The sequence below is a fragment of the Prionailurus viverrinus genome, chromosome A1 (assembly GCF_022837055.1).
Source record: "Prionailurus viverrinus isolate Anna chromosome A1, UM_Priviv_1.0, whole genome shotgun sequence".
Classification (NCBI taxonomy): Eukaryota; Metazoa; Chordata; class Mammalia; order Carnivora; family Felidae; genus Prionailurus; species Prionailurus viverrinus.
In genome coordinates, this window is record NC_062561.1 from 110,339,229 (window position 1) to 110,355,951 (window position 16,723).

Consider the following 16,723-nt stretch of genomic DNA (forward strand, 5'->3'; position numbering starts at 1 on the left):
TAAAAGGATGCATACCTTCCTGGTGTACTCCTTGGCATTGTCTTATCACAATCCTAAAAGTAAAACGAGAGGAAATCTGTGAATGAATAAACAACACTCTATCTGCTTAATGTGAACAATATTTGAACTCTTAACAGGAACACTAGCAGCTCTAATGTATGCATCAATGTTTACCTAACATTTAGGACATAATGTTTTTACCTAAAGAATAACTAATTATCAGGCTAAGATGAAAAGATTTGTTAATAGTTCTTGTCAACAATCTTATGCTTCATGAGTAAGTTCTGATCCACCATAACTATTAAAGAAGAGCCAATTAAAAAAAATGGAGATTTAAAGACAGAGCAGAAAAAGAACATTACACTGTCAGAAAGCAGTAAGGAACTTCTTTTAAATAAATGGCTCATAAATATATCATTCAACCATAATTCTTATAAAATACAATGAAAACACACAGTGTATGAAACTGGCAAACTCATAAAGCAGTAGACATACCTGCTCCCCATCGCTGTCTTCACTGCTGCTTAGTTTTAAGTCATCTTTTAACATACTAAAGGGAAAATGCAGAAAGAATTAGTATTTTTGTAACAGTTTATCATGGCACACCAGAGTATTAAATATTTACTAATCATTCTAGAAATAATCACTGTGGTAGCCAAAGATTTAATTAAAAAACAAAGAAAAGAGCCAGTAAATTTTACTCTGTTTTGGTTCACATCCAGAGTACAAAGTGAGAAAAGCAGGAATTTAACATTTTCACAAGCTCTCACTTTTCCATAAGTAAAATGCATATCCTTCTTTTCTAATTAAATAAACCACATTCTACAACCTCTCTCTACTTGTTTTCTCTATTTTTCTCTAATTACACACACACACACTCATTCATATTAAATCAAATTACCATACTCATACTCAACAGTCCACTAGAGAGATATAACTCCTAAAAAGAAGGAAGATAAAATGAAAATATCACCAATTCTCTTTCACTGTCCCTCATGTATCACAAAGAGATTCATACAACTAGGTAACTGTGAAAACCAGAACACTAAGTCAAAGTGCTAGTTCATAAATGTCTTGCTATGAAAGAAGAATGCCCTCTGGAAAAGTAACAGTTTTGGATAAAAACCTTACCTATAAAATAGAAATGACAGTGTATGAATTAAAAACAAATTCCAGGTTCCAAACCCTCCTTCATCAAAATTCAAATCAATTAAAAAAACATGAACTGACAATTTCTGAAATTCACTTTTCAAAGTAAAATTACAAATTTAAAACTGCCTAGAGGCTCCTGGGTGGTTCAGTTAACCATCCGACTTTGGCTCAGGTCGTGATCTCGCATTTGTGGGTTCGAGCCCTGCGGCAGGCTCTGTGCTAACAGCTCAGAGCCTGGAGCCTGCTTCGGATTCTGTGTGTGTCTCTCTCTCACCCTCCCCCGCCTGCACTCTGTTTCTCTCTCTCTCTCTCTCTCTCTCTCAAAAATAAACATTAAAATTTTTTTTCCTTAAGGCCAAATAATCATAATTAAAATTAAAAATCTGAGTAATGACCCACAAAACACTCCTTGCCTTTTTACAGAAGAGCAAAAATTAATACAAAGCTTAGGGAAAACTACGACTAGAAAAATGTTTAATATCTCATTACCAGCAGTTCCATTACCTTTCTTCTTAAAATTTCATGACACTCTCCAATCAGTGGGAAGGAAATCTTCTTTCACTTCAGTAACTATTAATACTTTCCCCTCAAAAACTTCACCTGAGTTTCTAAATCTGACCCCAAATTCAGATGATCATATAAGAGATCACCTTGAAACAAAGTACCCAGATAATTACAGAATTATGAAAAATGTTTTAAGGCTGGCCTGGTTAAGCGGGACAGAAAAAAAGAGTTTTCTTTTGGACAAGGGCTTGGTGCATGTCTATGAATGACATCCTATAAGGAAATGTACTTGCTCTGAATTCTCTCAGCCCTTATGATTTAATAATGGCAGCTCAATGAACCTGCTCACACATGTGGATATGTCAAAGCTTTTACCAGACTGCTCAAGGTCCTGCATGCTTTCGCTCCCTCAGCAACAAGTAATACACACATATATGGTAGGCCCTTATCAATTCTTTGCATATGAATAAGTATGATAAATATGAATATAATTTGAATTCTTTAACAGTGAGGGGGACTTGTTGCATTTCACATAAGTTATTCTCACTCAGTTCTTCCTCTGTTCAGCTGAAGAGGCTGAGGTTATCAAGACTGTATGTTGTAGTTTAGAAAGCTAGCACTGTGGCCACCATTTCTTTAGAATTTTGTTTTAATCATGGAGTTAACTTGTGGTCTCAGGAATTCAGGAGTTCACTTTTGAAGCTGGAATTTATTATCACCCAATATACTAGCCTGATTACATTTTGATATATATTCCTGGTTCTACTAAAGAAGTAGGAAAACAAATATAGTACAAACTATGCTGATTTAATATTCTACATTTAGCAGTTAAATGGAGGGCTTACGAAGAAGAATCCTGTATTTTTTGGTCTTCTTTATTAAAAACTATCAACCTACACACAAACACAAATACACACATCTCTAAGAGATGAGAAAAATCTGTAATCTCAGAGGAGGGGAAGGCAAACTATGGCCCACAAGTCAAATAAAGACTACTACTTGTTTTGTAAAAAAGTTTTATTGGAACACAACGACACCCAGAGTCTATATTTGCTTTCATGCTACAATGGCAGAGCTGGTTAGTTGGGACAAAAGCCATCTAGCCCCTAAATCCTAAAATAATTCACTATCTGGCCCTTTACATAAACATTTGCATACCCCTTCCTTAAAAGATTAAGGACACATTTCTAAGTGTTCTGGTATGCAGACACTACACATAGACTTTTAGCAAAACGGATAAACTTATTAAGCAATAAACTTACGATTTAGACTGGTGTCCATTTGAAGTTTTAGCAGAAGGATTATATCTTTCTAGAACAAAGAGAACGCAGAAATTAGCAACTACAGTGTGGCTATTTAGACTGTAAAATATGTATCAGTATACCCTCAAAGAAATGTAAATCAAAACATTTAGAATTCTTCCTCCACCAAACTAGCAACACTTTAGAGTCCAATAATACAAGATACTGGTGGAAACAGGTAAGCTCCAATGCTGCTTGTCCAACTATAAACCCATACAATCTTTTTGGCAGGCAATCTGGCAATATTATCTTTACTGATACTGTAAATGCACATATCCACTTTCGTAGCAATTATAATGAAAAAAATTTTTCCTTACAGGTATATCTGGAAAAATACATAAACACACACTGAAACACAGATGTTTATCATAATATGTTTTGTAACAGCAAAAACTGGAAACAAGCATCTATCGAGAGGAGAATAGTTAAATAAATGGTATTATCATAAAATACACAATTTTAATGTTAAAAAGAATGAGCTAATGTTAAAAGAATGAGCAAGAATTTATACTGATATAGACACAGCTCTAAAATAAATTAAGTGAAAAATATAGGTAATAAAGAGTATGTGCAACACTTATGATCTCATGTGCCAATACTGAGTTATAGAGGGAGGACAGAACTAAGGAGGAGACATTCTGAAAAGTTAAGAGAGAAAATGTAAACTTTCTGGCCTAGGGCTATTTTCTTCATATCTTTAAATAGTGATAAAGATTCTTATAACTATAGTTTAAGGTAAAACCAAGAAGTGGATATACAAATAAAGTTTGCTAACGTTAAAAAGGAATATTCTCCATAGTTTCGTCTCTTTGCTTTAAGACCTCTAAAGACAACAAACTAAGCATCAAAAAGTTCCACATTTTTACATCCCAAAACTGATTACCAATGTAAATCTACCTTATTAAAGAAGTTACTGTTCTTGGCAAAACCATTTATTTTATTATAGAGCTATATGAGGAAGCCCGGACATTCATAAGGTTCCTGGCCTTACCACTCATTAATTCACGTAACCATCATCTCTTGGGATCACATTTAAATTCCCTAAGGCTATCATCCCCTCAAGTTCTTCTCAGAAACAAAAAGACAGGAGGTAGAGGGGGATTCTGTAACACACAGAAGATGTTCGTCCCAGACCTAAAGACCCGGGAAGGATAAATACAGACGTAGGCAGAGAAGAACTACAATAAGTGACAATGACCCTTTCCCTTGCATATAGTGTAACTGTCACAGAACCAACTATCTTCATGAAAGATAGAGAGAGAGGAATGCTCTTGGGTTTATGAGGTGTCCATCAAACTGAATTCATGAACTTTGAACTTATTACTTCAAGAAATACTTAGTCAATTTGATCTCCAAGGATCTATAATTCTTCATTTTAAAAAATGTTGATTTATTTTGGGGGGAGGAACAGAGAGAGGGGGGAGAGAGAGAATCCTAAGCAGGATCCATGCTGTCAGCACACAGCCTAAAGTGGGGTTCGATCCCACGAACTGTGAGATCATGACCTGAGCTGAAATCAAGAACCGGGTACTCAACGACTGAGCCACCCAGGCGCCTCTATAATTTTTCATTTCTTAAGTATACCAAGATTCAGTTTAACTCATTACAAACTATCAAATAATAAAAACTGGGAAAAGACACGTGAAGGAATTATAAAACCAATATATGATGTGACCATGAGAAATGAATGCTCAATTAACAGCTTAACATGAAAACCAAGAAGAAAAGAAATACTCACTTTGTTCTCCAGGGCCAAAATTGGACTGCTGAGATTCCTAAGGGACACAAAATTATATAGTGATATTAAGAGAAGGGTTCTCATTAGTAAAAAATGCTTTAAACTAAACTATTCAATTCCAGCTAATTCAATGAAAGATCCTGTTGAGTTCCTAAGAATGCATAAAAGAAAAAACACAAAGAATTTAATGATCCCATCTGATCAGCCTCAGCAATTGTTCTGGTCAGTAATGAACTCTCCCAGAGCTGAACACAAAAAACATCAAGCTACCTAACACTCTACCTTTATTATTCATTTCTTTTCAGCAGCATCCATGGTGCTCATATCATAATTTAGAGCTTCGGGAAAGCAAATTATTTCCATTTAAGATTCTTGGTCTTAAAATGTTTAATTAAAAAAAAGTAATACTAAAAACCTACACTAGAGTAAAAACAGCTGTACAACCTATACAGAGTCAAAAGATACCACTTTTATGAACTAAAAACCTCACACGGTCATTCACATGTCACTATATTGCCTTCCTTTTCCCACTCCCAATATTTTACACACAATTAGCAACTTGAGGAAAAGACTGTCATATACCACTTTGTAAGCCATACACTAGTACAATGTCTGGCACTCAGGAAGCACCAGTAAAAAGAAAGCCAAAATCTCACTGTGAGTGAAAGAAACATGCCTTTCCAAACTCAACTTTCATAATCAGAAAAACTTTTTCACACATGGAAATTGTGCATTTTTCTAGGTTAAGTCTTTGGAACACAACATAGTATTAAAATTACACAAACATCCCTAAAAGCCCACTTAAAAATGAGCACAATCTTGCTTTAATGACAGAATTACCTGTGAAAGAGAAATCCACATAGTATGAATGCTAAAATACAGTTTTGTTGTTAAAAATAATACTGTAAACCTACACCTATGGTCAAATGATTTTCAACAAGTATTCCAAGACCATCTATAAGGGAAATGACAGTCTTTTCAGCAAATGGTGTTAGGACAACGGACTAGCCATAAGCAAAAAAATGAAGTTGGATGCTTAACTCAGCCAATATAAAAAAAAAAAACTCAAAATGGATCAAAGAACTAAATGTAAGAGCTCAAACTACAAAACTCTTAGAAAACTTAGAGCCAAATCTTAATGACCTTGGATTTGGCAAAGAACTCTTACATATGACACCAAAAACATCAAAAACACAAAAGAAACAAATAGAGAAATTGGACTTCAGCAAAATTAAAAACTTTTGTACTTCAAAGAACAACTCTATCAAGAAAATAAAAAAACAACCCACAGAATGGGAGAAAATATGTGTAATTATGTATCTGATAAGAGACTGCTATCTACAATATATAAAGAGCTCTTACAATTCAATGATAAAAAGACAGCCCAATGAAAAAAGTGTGCAAAGCATCTGAACAGACAATTCTACAAGGAAGATATAAAAATGGTTAATAAGCACATACAAATGGTCAATAAACACATGAAAACATGTTGTCTGACATCGTTTGTCATGGGGAAAATGCAAATCAAACACACAATGAGGTAATACTTCACACCTACTAGGATGACTAGGATCAAAAACAGATAACAGCAAGTATCGACAAGGATGCAGAGAAAAATGAAAGCCTAGTAGGAATGTAAACTGGCTCAGCTAGCTTTGGAAAACATTCTGTAAGTTCCTTAAATGATGAAGCATACAGTTGCCATTTGACCTTGCAATTCTACTCCTAGGTATATAACCAAGTGAAAAGAAACATTATGTCCCCCCAGAAACTTCTACACAAATGTTTACAGCACCATTATTCACAAAAGCCCAAAGCTTAAAACAACTCAAATGTTCATCAGCTGATGAGTTTATAAGTAAAATGTGATATATAACCATACAATGGAGTATTTGGCCACAAATAGAAATGAAGTACTGATATATTCTATAACTTGGAAGAACCTTGAAAACATTATCCTAAGTTAAAGAATCTTGCAAAAGACCACATATGGTATGATTCCATTTACATGAAATGTTCAGAAAAAAGGAAATCTATAGAGACAGAGAGTAGATGAGTGGTTTCATAGGGCTGAGAAGGAGACAGAGGGAAGTGGTAATAGATAAACAGGGTGTTTCTTTTTGAGATGATCAAAATGCTCTAAAATTCACCGTTGTGATGGCTGCATAAGTCTGTAAATATATTCAAAACCATTTAACTGTACACTTTAAATGGGAGAAAAGCATGGCATGTGGATTATATTTCAATAAAGCTACTAAAAAACCTGCCAATAGAGCAGTGACCAAGGTCACCCCTGTGAATTATGTTGCAGATATAAATAATCCTCCACCCCTTTCAATTGCCAATTATCTTATACTCATTTACCTGGTAAAGAGCCTAAATGTTAATAGCCCAAACTTTCAAGTAATCTCTCACTCCTTTCCCTAACACCTCTGACAATAGTGAGTCTACTGATCTTCAAAGTCTAGTGGATTCTGTCCCCATAACATGTACTAAATGCACACCATCTCATCTTCATCTATGCTGCAAAGACTTCAGGTCCTCACATTTTTTCATCTACAAAGGCCATTTAATGGAACTTTCTAGCTCTAATCTTTCTCCTTCACTCAACTATAGTCTCCAGTCAACCTTTCTGAAGCCCAAACCCTAGTATGAGTCATCACTACTTTTTTTCGTAGGGCCTTCAATGGCTCTTTGTTTTTCCTAGGGATTAAACTCAAACTCTTTGACACACACGATATCCATTCATATGTCTAAGTACTGGAAAACAAAGTGAAGAGGAAAAAAACACAAAGGCCTTCTACTCATGGAGCTTAACACTCTTCTGAAAAATGTTAATGACTATCTCTGCAACTATTCATGTAAATAAAGGTAAAATGGCAATTGTAAGAAGTGCAATGAAAGGTAAATAACATACACAGTATTATTTAAGAGCTTATAATTGTGTGTGAGTGTGGGAGAGAGAGAGCATGTGAATGAATGTGAGTGAGAAAGGGAGAAAGAGAGAGAGAGACACACACACACACAGATCTAGCCAGGAGAATGAACAAAGGCTTCTCTGAGCAAGTACCGTTCAGGTTGGGATGTGAAGTGTAGGTACGAAGTAAACTGGGAAAGGTAAGTGTACAGGGTAGAGAGAACAGCATGTAAAGGCCAGAAAAGATAGGGAGCACTGGTAGTGTAAAGGACTTACAGGCAGTCCACAAGAGGAAAAAGTACAGAAGGGTAGTGAGAAATGAGACTCAAGAGAAATGAGACTCAAGACATGAAAACCTATATCATATAGCACGCAGGCTTTATAGATTACATTAAAGAACATTTAATACACATAAACCACATCTGTTTAGTAAAATCTGAGGGGTGCCTGGGTGGCTCAGTCGGTTGAGCATCCGACTTCGGCTCAGGTCATGATCTCACGGTTTGTGAATTTGAGCCCCGTGTCAGTCTCTGTGCTGACAGTTAGAGCCTGGAGCCTGCTTTGGATTCTGTGTCTCATTCTCTCTCTGCCCCTCCCCGACTTGTGTCCTGTCTCTCAAAAATAAATAAATGTAAAAAAAAAAAAAATTTTTTTTAAACTGGGGACTTGAAGGAGGGAGGGATGCAGGCTGAGGAAGGAGGCTGGGGGAAGGGGCATAACTCATTTTTATGTGAGGTAACTTATGTCATGAAACAACCAGTGAATTTTTTTGTTAGTGCAAAAAATACAAGCTTCTGTGTTAGTGTAAAAGATTCAGGAGTACTGTATGCCCCAGTAAAAAAGGAGGAGGGAGGGAAATAAATTATTTACATTATACTTTAGGATTTATACTGTCTCTGTTATATCTTTCTTTGATGCACAAAAAAGTAGCTCTTCAAGTAATTTAATAACTGGAAAAGAATCTAACAAAAAGACGACTAGAATCACTGGCACTTCCACCCATCTCTACAGAGCTAACTTTGTACACTGAATGATTTATTCTAATATTTATTTCCTGAATCTTGAGCTTTGCTTTCTAAGCCTGCCTCAACAGTGTTTCCTGACAAAGAAGTGCCTTTTAGTAGATTTGCTCTTTATTGGATTTCAGCCATTTTTAACTAGAGCAGAAAGACCAAGGTTTTGGACAAAGATATAGAACACTGGGAGAAACCTCAAAATAGGTTTATAATACAATTTTACTAAACCTAGATGTTTAAGGACTGAATTATTACACAACTCAAAATACCAGTGAGTATGAACCACGATGCTTTCATAGTTTCATTAGCAACTATCTCAAGGTATGTTATACACTCAAAAGCAAAATTAATGATATAAATGCATATTCAAACTACTGTTGATAATCCGATGTTTCCTTCTTTTCTGTTTTTTTTTATCTTAAAAAAAAATTTTTTTTAACGTTTATTTTTGAGACAGAGAGAGAGCATGAACGGGGGAGGGGCAGAGAGAGAGGGAGACACAGAATTGGAAGCAGGCTCCAGGTCTGAGCCATCAGCCCAGAGTCCCACGTGGGGCTCGAAGTCATGGACCGTGAGATCGTGACCTGAGCTGAAGTCGGATGCTTAACTGACTGAGCCACCCAGGTGCCCCCCTTCTTTTCTGTTTATCGCATCTTTGTTTCTACTTTGTACAGTGGCAGATAAAGAGTTCATACCAGAAGAAGATAGATCTCAGCTCTGTCATGTTCTTGTTTGCTCAGAAATGAATCTCACTGTTATTTTCACTCAGCACTTTCACTGCAGGTATATCTTTTAAGCCACTTGCGCATTAGTGAAGATTAGATGAATTAAAACCAGTTAATATACCGTGTAAATCACCTTAACTATGCACATTTAAAACTGTAATATACTAGAGCCAGTAAGAGCAAATAAAGGAGAGCAAGTCTATCAACTGTTCCATAATGAGAAAACCTAAACTTCTCTCGGAATACCTCAGAAATAAAATGTGACCAACTGCCATTGAGATCAAGAGAAGCAATACTACTTTGATTTTGTTTTTACAGACTTAAAAATAGAGAAATTTAGGACTAAAAACAACTATAAAATTTTCATCCTCTTCTCCCAGTCCCCAATCTCCAATATACACACAATGTTGGAGGAAATGCTTTTCACTCTGAAGACCACTGACTTACCACAGTGGCAAGAATAAAGATGGAGAAAAATGAATGGAACTAAAATACATTAAAGGAGGCAAAATCATTAGGACTTGGTGATAGTTTAGAGTGTGTGACAGGGAAGGAAGTGCCAAGCATAATTCTAACAAGGCTTTCCTAGCTTCACTAAGACAGGAAACAGGAAGAGGATCATGCTTGTTTCCTCTTTACTTTCCTTTTGGTTTGAACTAGCAGGGAGAATCAGAAGTTCTCCCTGGAAGATGTCTCAAAGGCACCTGAAACTCAACATCTAAGAAGTGTCATGTATGTAGCTAGATGTATGTATCTGGAATTCAAATACAGTCTGGAATTAAGATAAAAATTGTCATGAAGATAAAAATATGTGGAACACCTGTGTAAAGAGGAACAGGGTACAAAGACAATCTAAGTCTAAGCATGAAGTGTGCAACTGTGCATGCACTTAAACACTAATATGTAATTTTTTTCATTCTTTTTATTATTTTGTTTTCACAACGGAATATTGGGCAGCTTGAGGCAAAACACATTTCTTCTTTTGTATTCTCGTGTAGCACCAAGCACAATGCCAGGAAAACTTAACGGTAGAGACAAAGACAGAGGAGAAAAAGGAGAAGCCAGAGAAGCAAAGTAACTCTGGATGAGCAACGTACAGTGGGAGATAAGGAGGAAATAGGCTAAAACAGTATTTTTTTTATTTAAAAAATTTTTTTAAGTTTATTTATTTTGGGGAGACAGAGAAAGACAAAGCACGAGGTGGGGAGGGGCAGATAGAGAGGGAAACACAGAATCTGAAGCAGGCTCCAGGCTCTGAGCTGTTAGCACAGAGACCAACGTGGTGCTCGAACCCACCAACCATGAGATCATGACCTGAGTCGAAGACAGACGCTTAACCGACTGAGCCATCCAGGTGCCCCATAGGCTAAAACAATATTTAATGCTCATGAGAACCCTGATGAAAATAAAGAAATAAAGAACATTAACTGGATTTACAAAACGGGCCACTAGTGGTCATAATGAAAATGGTTTTGGTGAGGTGTAAAAGCAAGATCAGACTAGGTTGAGGAGTAAGTGAAGGAAAGCATACAGACAGCAAATTTGAACCACTTTTTAAGTAAGTTTAACTCTAAAGAGGAGGACTGGATGGAGAATAACATGGAATAGAGGGATTTATTTGTTGTGCTGTTTTTAAATGGCACAGATCAAGGATGTTTAAGTGAATGATAAGGATTTAATAAATCAGCTCTCCAAATATGTTCCTAAACTCAACTTCTCCTCTACCACTAGCCGCATGTGAACTGCTCTTTCACATCTGTTAATGAGTGTGAAATCCGCCCTCTTGGGTGCTCCTTACCTTCCTGTGCTTCTAGCACCCTTATACTTCTCCTTTAAAGCCCGTTGGTGCCATCATCCTTAGGATGCCATCTCCAAATTCCAAAAGTATCAAAACTTTCTCCCTTTTCTGTCCTCTCGGTGGACCCAGTTCATATGGTTAACACACAAAGAATGAATACCTATTAAAGTTATGTAGGAAGCTTTAAACTGTTTTACACACAAAGGTGTATTCATTAAAAATTCAGAGACTGAGATGAACTATAAAAAAGCAAAACCTGACTTATAAAAGCAACTCAACCAAAGCAATCATCACTAAGTAGCTAACTGAAGTTATTTCAAACACATTACCTGAATATTTATATCCAAATCCAGTAAACAAACATTTACTGAATGGCTATATATGCCAGGAACTATTCTAGGCATTGGCACATACTATTCTAATTGCGTTTGTTAAATACCAATCTTAGTTAGAACAAGGGTAACATCTAAATGATTCAATGCTAGGGACGCCCGGGTGGCTCAGTCGGTTGAGGGTGAGCGACAGACTCTTGATCTTGGCCAGGTCATGATCTCATGGTTCGTAAGTTCGAGCCCTGTGTCCACCTCGTGCTGAAAGTGCAGAGCCTGCTTGAGATTCTCTCTCCTCTCTGTCTCTCCCAGCTCACATCCTCTCTATCAATAAAATAAACTTAAAAAAAAAAAAAAGATTCAATGCTATACCTCTGAAGTACTATCTATAATACTGCCAGGTAGCGTTTCAAACATATAGTAAATATGTGCAAGGTCAGTCAAAAGCTTTAGTATGCTTCAAACTATCATTGGAAAATCTACCAACCTATCTCCAACTACACCCATCTAATCTGCTTTCCTTCCTATGATAAAGAAAGACCTAATTGTGCTCTATTCTAAAGCTAATATCCTCCATCACAGCACTGAATCTCAACCTCTCTAATGGAGACTTCTTAAGGTTACCAGCTGTCTTTCCCAGGTATCATTTGTTTTTCCTTTTTTACTAAAACATCATGATCAGCACAGATGATCTATATGATATATAAAAAATCCTTATCTTATAAAGATACTCACCTGACAACATCACTATACCCTTCCTGGCACCATCACATTTCCCAGCTCCGTTTTACAATGTGTCAAAAGAAAATCTTCTTTTATATGTTCATCATCTCCAAGAGGAGCCAAGAGGCCCATCTTTTGGGCCTCTGCAATCATTCTTTTACCCTCAGCTTTCTAACTAAAAGTGTTTATTTTTTTTTAATTTTTTTTTCAATATATGAAATTTATTGTCAAATTGGTTTCCATACAACACCCAGTGCTCATCCCAAAAGGGAGTTATGTCCCATCTCATTCTATAAGGCTGGCATTATTCTGATACCAAAACCCAGCAAAGACATAATAAGAAAATAAAATGACAGACCAAAAACATAGATGTAAATTTTTTTTGTAAAAATTCTTTTTAAAATTTTTTGAAAATCAAATCGACATATAAAACAGATAATCTATAATAACCAAGTGAAGTTTCTACCAGGAAGGCAATACTGGTTTAAATTTTTAAAATTAATCAATGTAATTTACCATATCACAAACCAAAAAGGAAAATCATATGATTACATCAATAGATTCAAAGAAAGCATTCAACAAAATCCAAAATTCACTACTGATAAGAACACTCAGGCAAATGTGAATAGAAGGAACCTCCTCAATGTAATAAATGACATCTGTGAAAATTCCACAGCTAAAATCATACTTAATGATGAAAGACTGAATACTTTCCCCTCTATAATGAAAAACAAGGCAAGAATGTTTACTCTAACCACTTCCAGTCAACACTTTATTAAAGGTTCTAGCCAGCGCAATAAAGCAAGAATAAGAAATGAGGCATCTGGTTTGAAACTAAAGTTGTAACAACACCCTTTATTCACACATGGCATGAATGTCTGAATAAAAATTCTATGGTAGCTACAAAAATGCTACTAGAACTAAATACATTCATCAAGGTTTCAATATAAAAAATAAAATAATAAATGAAATGTATCTTTATAAACTAGCCAGGAAAAGCAGATACTGAAAAAAAATTTTAAGTTTTTGTTTTAAGTGTATTTATTTTGGGGTGCTTGGGTGGCTCAGTCAGTTAAGTATTCGACTTCAGCTCAGGTCATGATCTCACAGTCTGTGAGTTCAAGTCCCACTTTGGGCTCTGTGCTGAAAGCTTAGAGCCTAGAGCCTGCTTCAGACTTTTTGTCTTCGTCTCTCTCTGCCCCTCCCCCGCTCACGCTCTGTCTCTCTCTCTCAAAAATAAACATTAAAAAAGACAAATAAGGGGCGCCTGGGTGGCACAGTCGGTTAAGCGTCCGACTTCAGCCAGGTCACGATCTCGCGGTCCATGAGTTCGAGCCCCGCGTCGGGCTCTGGGCTGATGACTCAGAGCCTGGAGCCTGTTTCTGATTCTGTGTCTCCCTCTCTCTCTGCCCCTCCCCCGTTCATGCTCTGTCTCTCTCTGTCCCAAAAATAAATAAACGTTGAAAAAAAAAAAAAGACAAATAAGTATATAAACTTAAAAAAAAAATTTTTTTTTTAAGTTTATTTTTAAAGTTATGTAGGAAGCTTTAAACTGTTTTACACACAAAGGTGTATTCATTAAAAATTCAGAGACTGAGATGAACTATAAAAAAGCAAAACCTGACTTATAAAAGCAACTCAACCAAAGCAATCATCACTAAGTAGCTAGACGGGGAGAGAGAGAACCACAAGCAGGCTCCTTGCTGTCAACGCAGAGCCTGACACAAGGATCGAATCCACAAACTGTGAGATCATGACCTGAGCAAAAACCAAGAGTCGGATACTTAGCCAACTGAGTCACCCAGGGGCCCCACATATATTGAACATTTTTAAACAAAATACCATTTATAATAGCATTAAAAAATGAAATGCTTGGAGGTAACTCTGATAGAAAGTGTGGAACACCTAGATATTGAAAACTATAAAATAACAACAAATTAATTATACCTAGGTAACAAAATACCATTTATAATAGCATTAAAAAATGAAATGCTTGGAGGTAACTCTGATAGAAAGTGTGGAACACCTAGATATTGAAAACTATAAAATAACAACAAATTAATTATACCTAGGTAAATAGAGAAGATAAGTGCTATGGGCCAGAAGACTCAATACTGTTAAGATGGCAATTCTCCCCAACTGATTCATAAACCCAATGCAATCTCTATCAAAACCCTAGAAGGCTTTTATGCTGAAAATAACAGGTTGGTTGTAAAATTCATACTAAAATGCAAAGGACCTTGAAAAATCAAAATAATTTTGAAAAATGGTAATATGATTGGAGGATTTACATCACTATCGCTTTATATTATTCACGTCAGATAATCAAGACAGGTTGGTACTGTTATCATGATAGACAAAGAGATTAATGAAATAGAATACAGTCAGAAATGCACCACATATATAGTCAAGTGCAACTGTTAAGGCAATTCCATGCAGAGAAACAAGTTTTTTAAACACTGATGATGAAAATGGACAGCTATACACAAAAAATAAACTTTCATCCATACCTGTACCATATACAAAAATTACTTTAAAATGAATCACAGACCTAAATGTAAAGCCCAAAACTATAAGAAGTTTAAAAAAATACATAGGAGAGGGGCGCCTGGGTGGCGCAGTCGGTTAAGCGTCCGACTTCAGCCAGGTCACAATCTCGCGGTCCGTGAGTTCGAGCCCCGCATCAGGCTCTGGGCTGATGGCTCAGAGCCTGGAGCCTATTTCCGATTCTGTGTCTCCCTCTCTCTCTGCCCCTCCCCCGTTCATGCTCTGTCTCTCTCTGTCCCAAAAATAAATAAACGTTGAAAAAAAAATTAAAAAAAAATACATAGGAGAATGTGGGTTAGGGAAAATTTCTTAGACACCAAAAAACATGATCTGTAAACTAAGAAACTCATGAATTGGAACTCATCAATACTAACAACTTCTCCTCTTCAAAAGATATAGTTAAGAGAATGAAAAAGGAAGCTACTTACTGGGGTTGGAGGGATGTACAAATCTCTTATCCGATAATGGACTTGAAGCCAGAAAACAGAAAACACTCTCAAACTCACTAAGAAGAGGACAACATCCAATAAAAGACGGGCAAAAGTTTTTTAAAGTGCACCAAGGAAGATATACAAATGACAAATAAGTACATGAAAAGATGCTCAACATCATTTGTCACTAGAGAAATATAAATTAAAAGCACAATGAGGCGGCACTCCTACACAATTACTACAAGGCCTAAAATTTAAAAAGACTGGCCATAACAAGCATTGGTTAAATATGGGGAGCAACTGAAACTCTCATATATTGCTAATAGGAATACAATATGGTTCAATCATTCTGGAAAACATTATGAGCTATTCTTAAAAGTTAAATGTATATTAACCATCTACTCAAAGGTATTTACTGATGAGAAATAAAAGCATGTGCCCATATAAAGATTTGTACACAAATTTTTACAGCAGCTTTATTTTTAACTAAAAACCAGAAATAACCCAAATGTCCATCAGTAGATGAATGGGTAAACAAACTGGTAAAATTATAAAACGTGAACACTACTTAGCAATAAAAAATAATGATTTTCACATGCAATACTATGGATGAATCTCAAAATAACTGTGCTGAAAGAAACCAGAGCCAAAAAGAGTACATATATTATTATTCTATTTATGTACAATTCTCAAAAATGCAAACTAATGTATAGCGATAGAAATCAGATTAGTGTTTGACTAGGGATGGGAAGGGGAGAGAGAGTACAAGGAAGAGAACATTGTAAAGGATCATAAGTAAACCTTTGGGGTGCACCAACAAAACAAAGGATAAAAACCATATGATCATTTCAACAAATTCAGAAAAAGCATTTGACAAAGTACAACATCCATTCATGGTAAAAATCTTCTGCAGGGGTGCCTGGGTGGCTCAATCAGTTAAGTGTCCAACTCTTGATTTTGGCTCAAGTCATGATCTCACGGTTCATGAGATCAAGCCCCATGTTGGACTCTGCACTGACAGAGGGAAGCCTGCTTGAGATTCAATCCCTTCCCTCTCTCTCTGCCCCTCGCTCACTTGTGGTCACTCTCTCTCTCAAGATAAAGAAATAAACATTTAAAAAAAGAAATTAAAAGCACAGTTAAAATATCTTCTACAAAGCAGGTTTAAGGGGGGGGCATACCTCAACATAATGGCCATATAGGAAAAACCCACAGCTAACATCACCCTCAATGGTAAGTTTTTTTTTTTTTACCTGTGTTGTGGTACTTTTTTTTTTTTTATATAAAATTTATTGTCAAATTGGCTACCATACTCAATGGTAACTTTTAAAAACAAAGTTTTTCCCTTAAGATCAGGAACAAGACAGAGATGTCCCCCCTCACCACTTTCATTCAACAGAGTACTAGAAGTCCTAGCCACATCAATCAGACAAGAAAAAGAAATAAAACATATCCAAATTGGTAAGGAAGAATTAAAACTTTCATCATTTGCAGGATGACATGATATACAGAAAACCCTAAGACTGGACCCAAAAAACTACT

The 16,723-nt window shown here is 36.0% G+C and overlaps 1 protein-coding gene across 5 annotated transcripts in view; it reads right to left on the reverse strand.

Annotated features, from left to right (window-relative positions):
• AFF4 (ALF transcription elongation factor 4) overlaps positions 1 to 16,723 on the reverse strand; it is a 96,687-nt gene that overhangs the window by 26,824 nt on the left and 53,140 nt on the right. For all 5 annotated transcript variants that reach the window (XM_047834457.1, XM_047834536.1, XM_047834670.1 and 2 more), the window contains 4 exons: positions 4,696 to 4,732; positions 2,919 to 2,967; positions 496 to 550; positions 16 to 53 (listed from right to left, as the gene is read on the reverse strand). In XM_047834457.1, the coding sequence (XP_047690413.1) occupies positions 16 to 53; positions 496 to 550; positions 2,919 to 2,967; positions 4,696 to 4,732 (179 nt within the window). The remainder of the gene's footprint in view (positions 1 to 15; positions 54 to 495; positions 551 to 2,918; positions 2,968 to 4,695; positions 4,733 to 16,723) is intronic.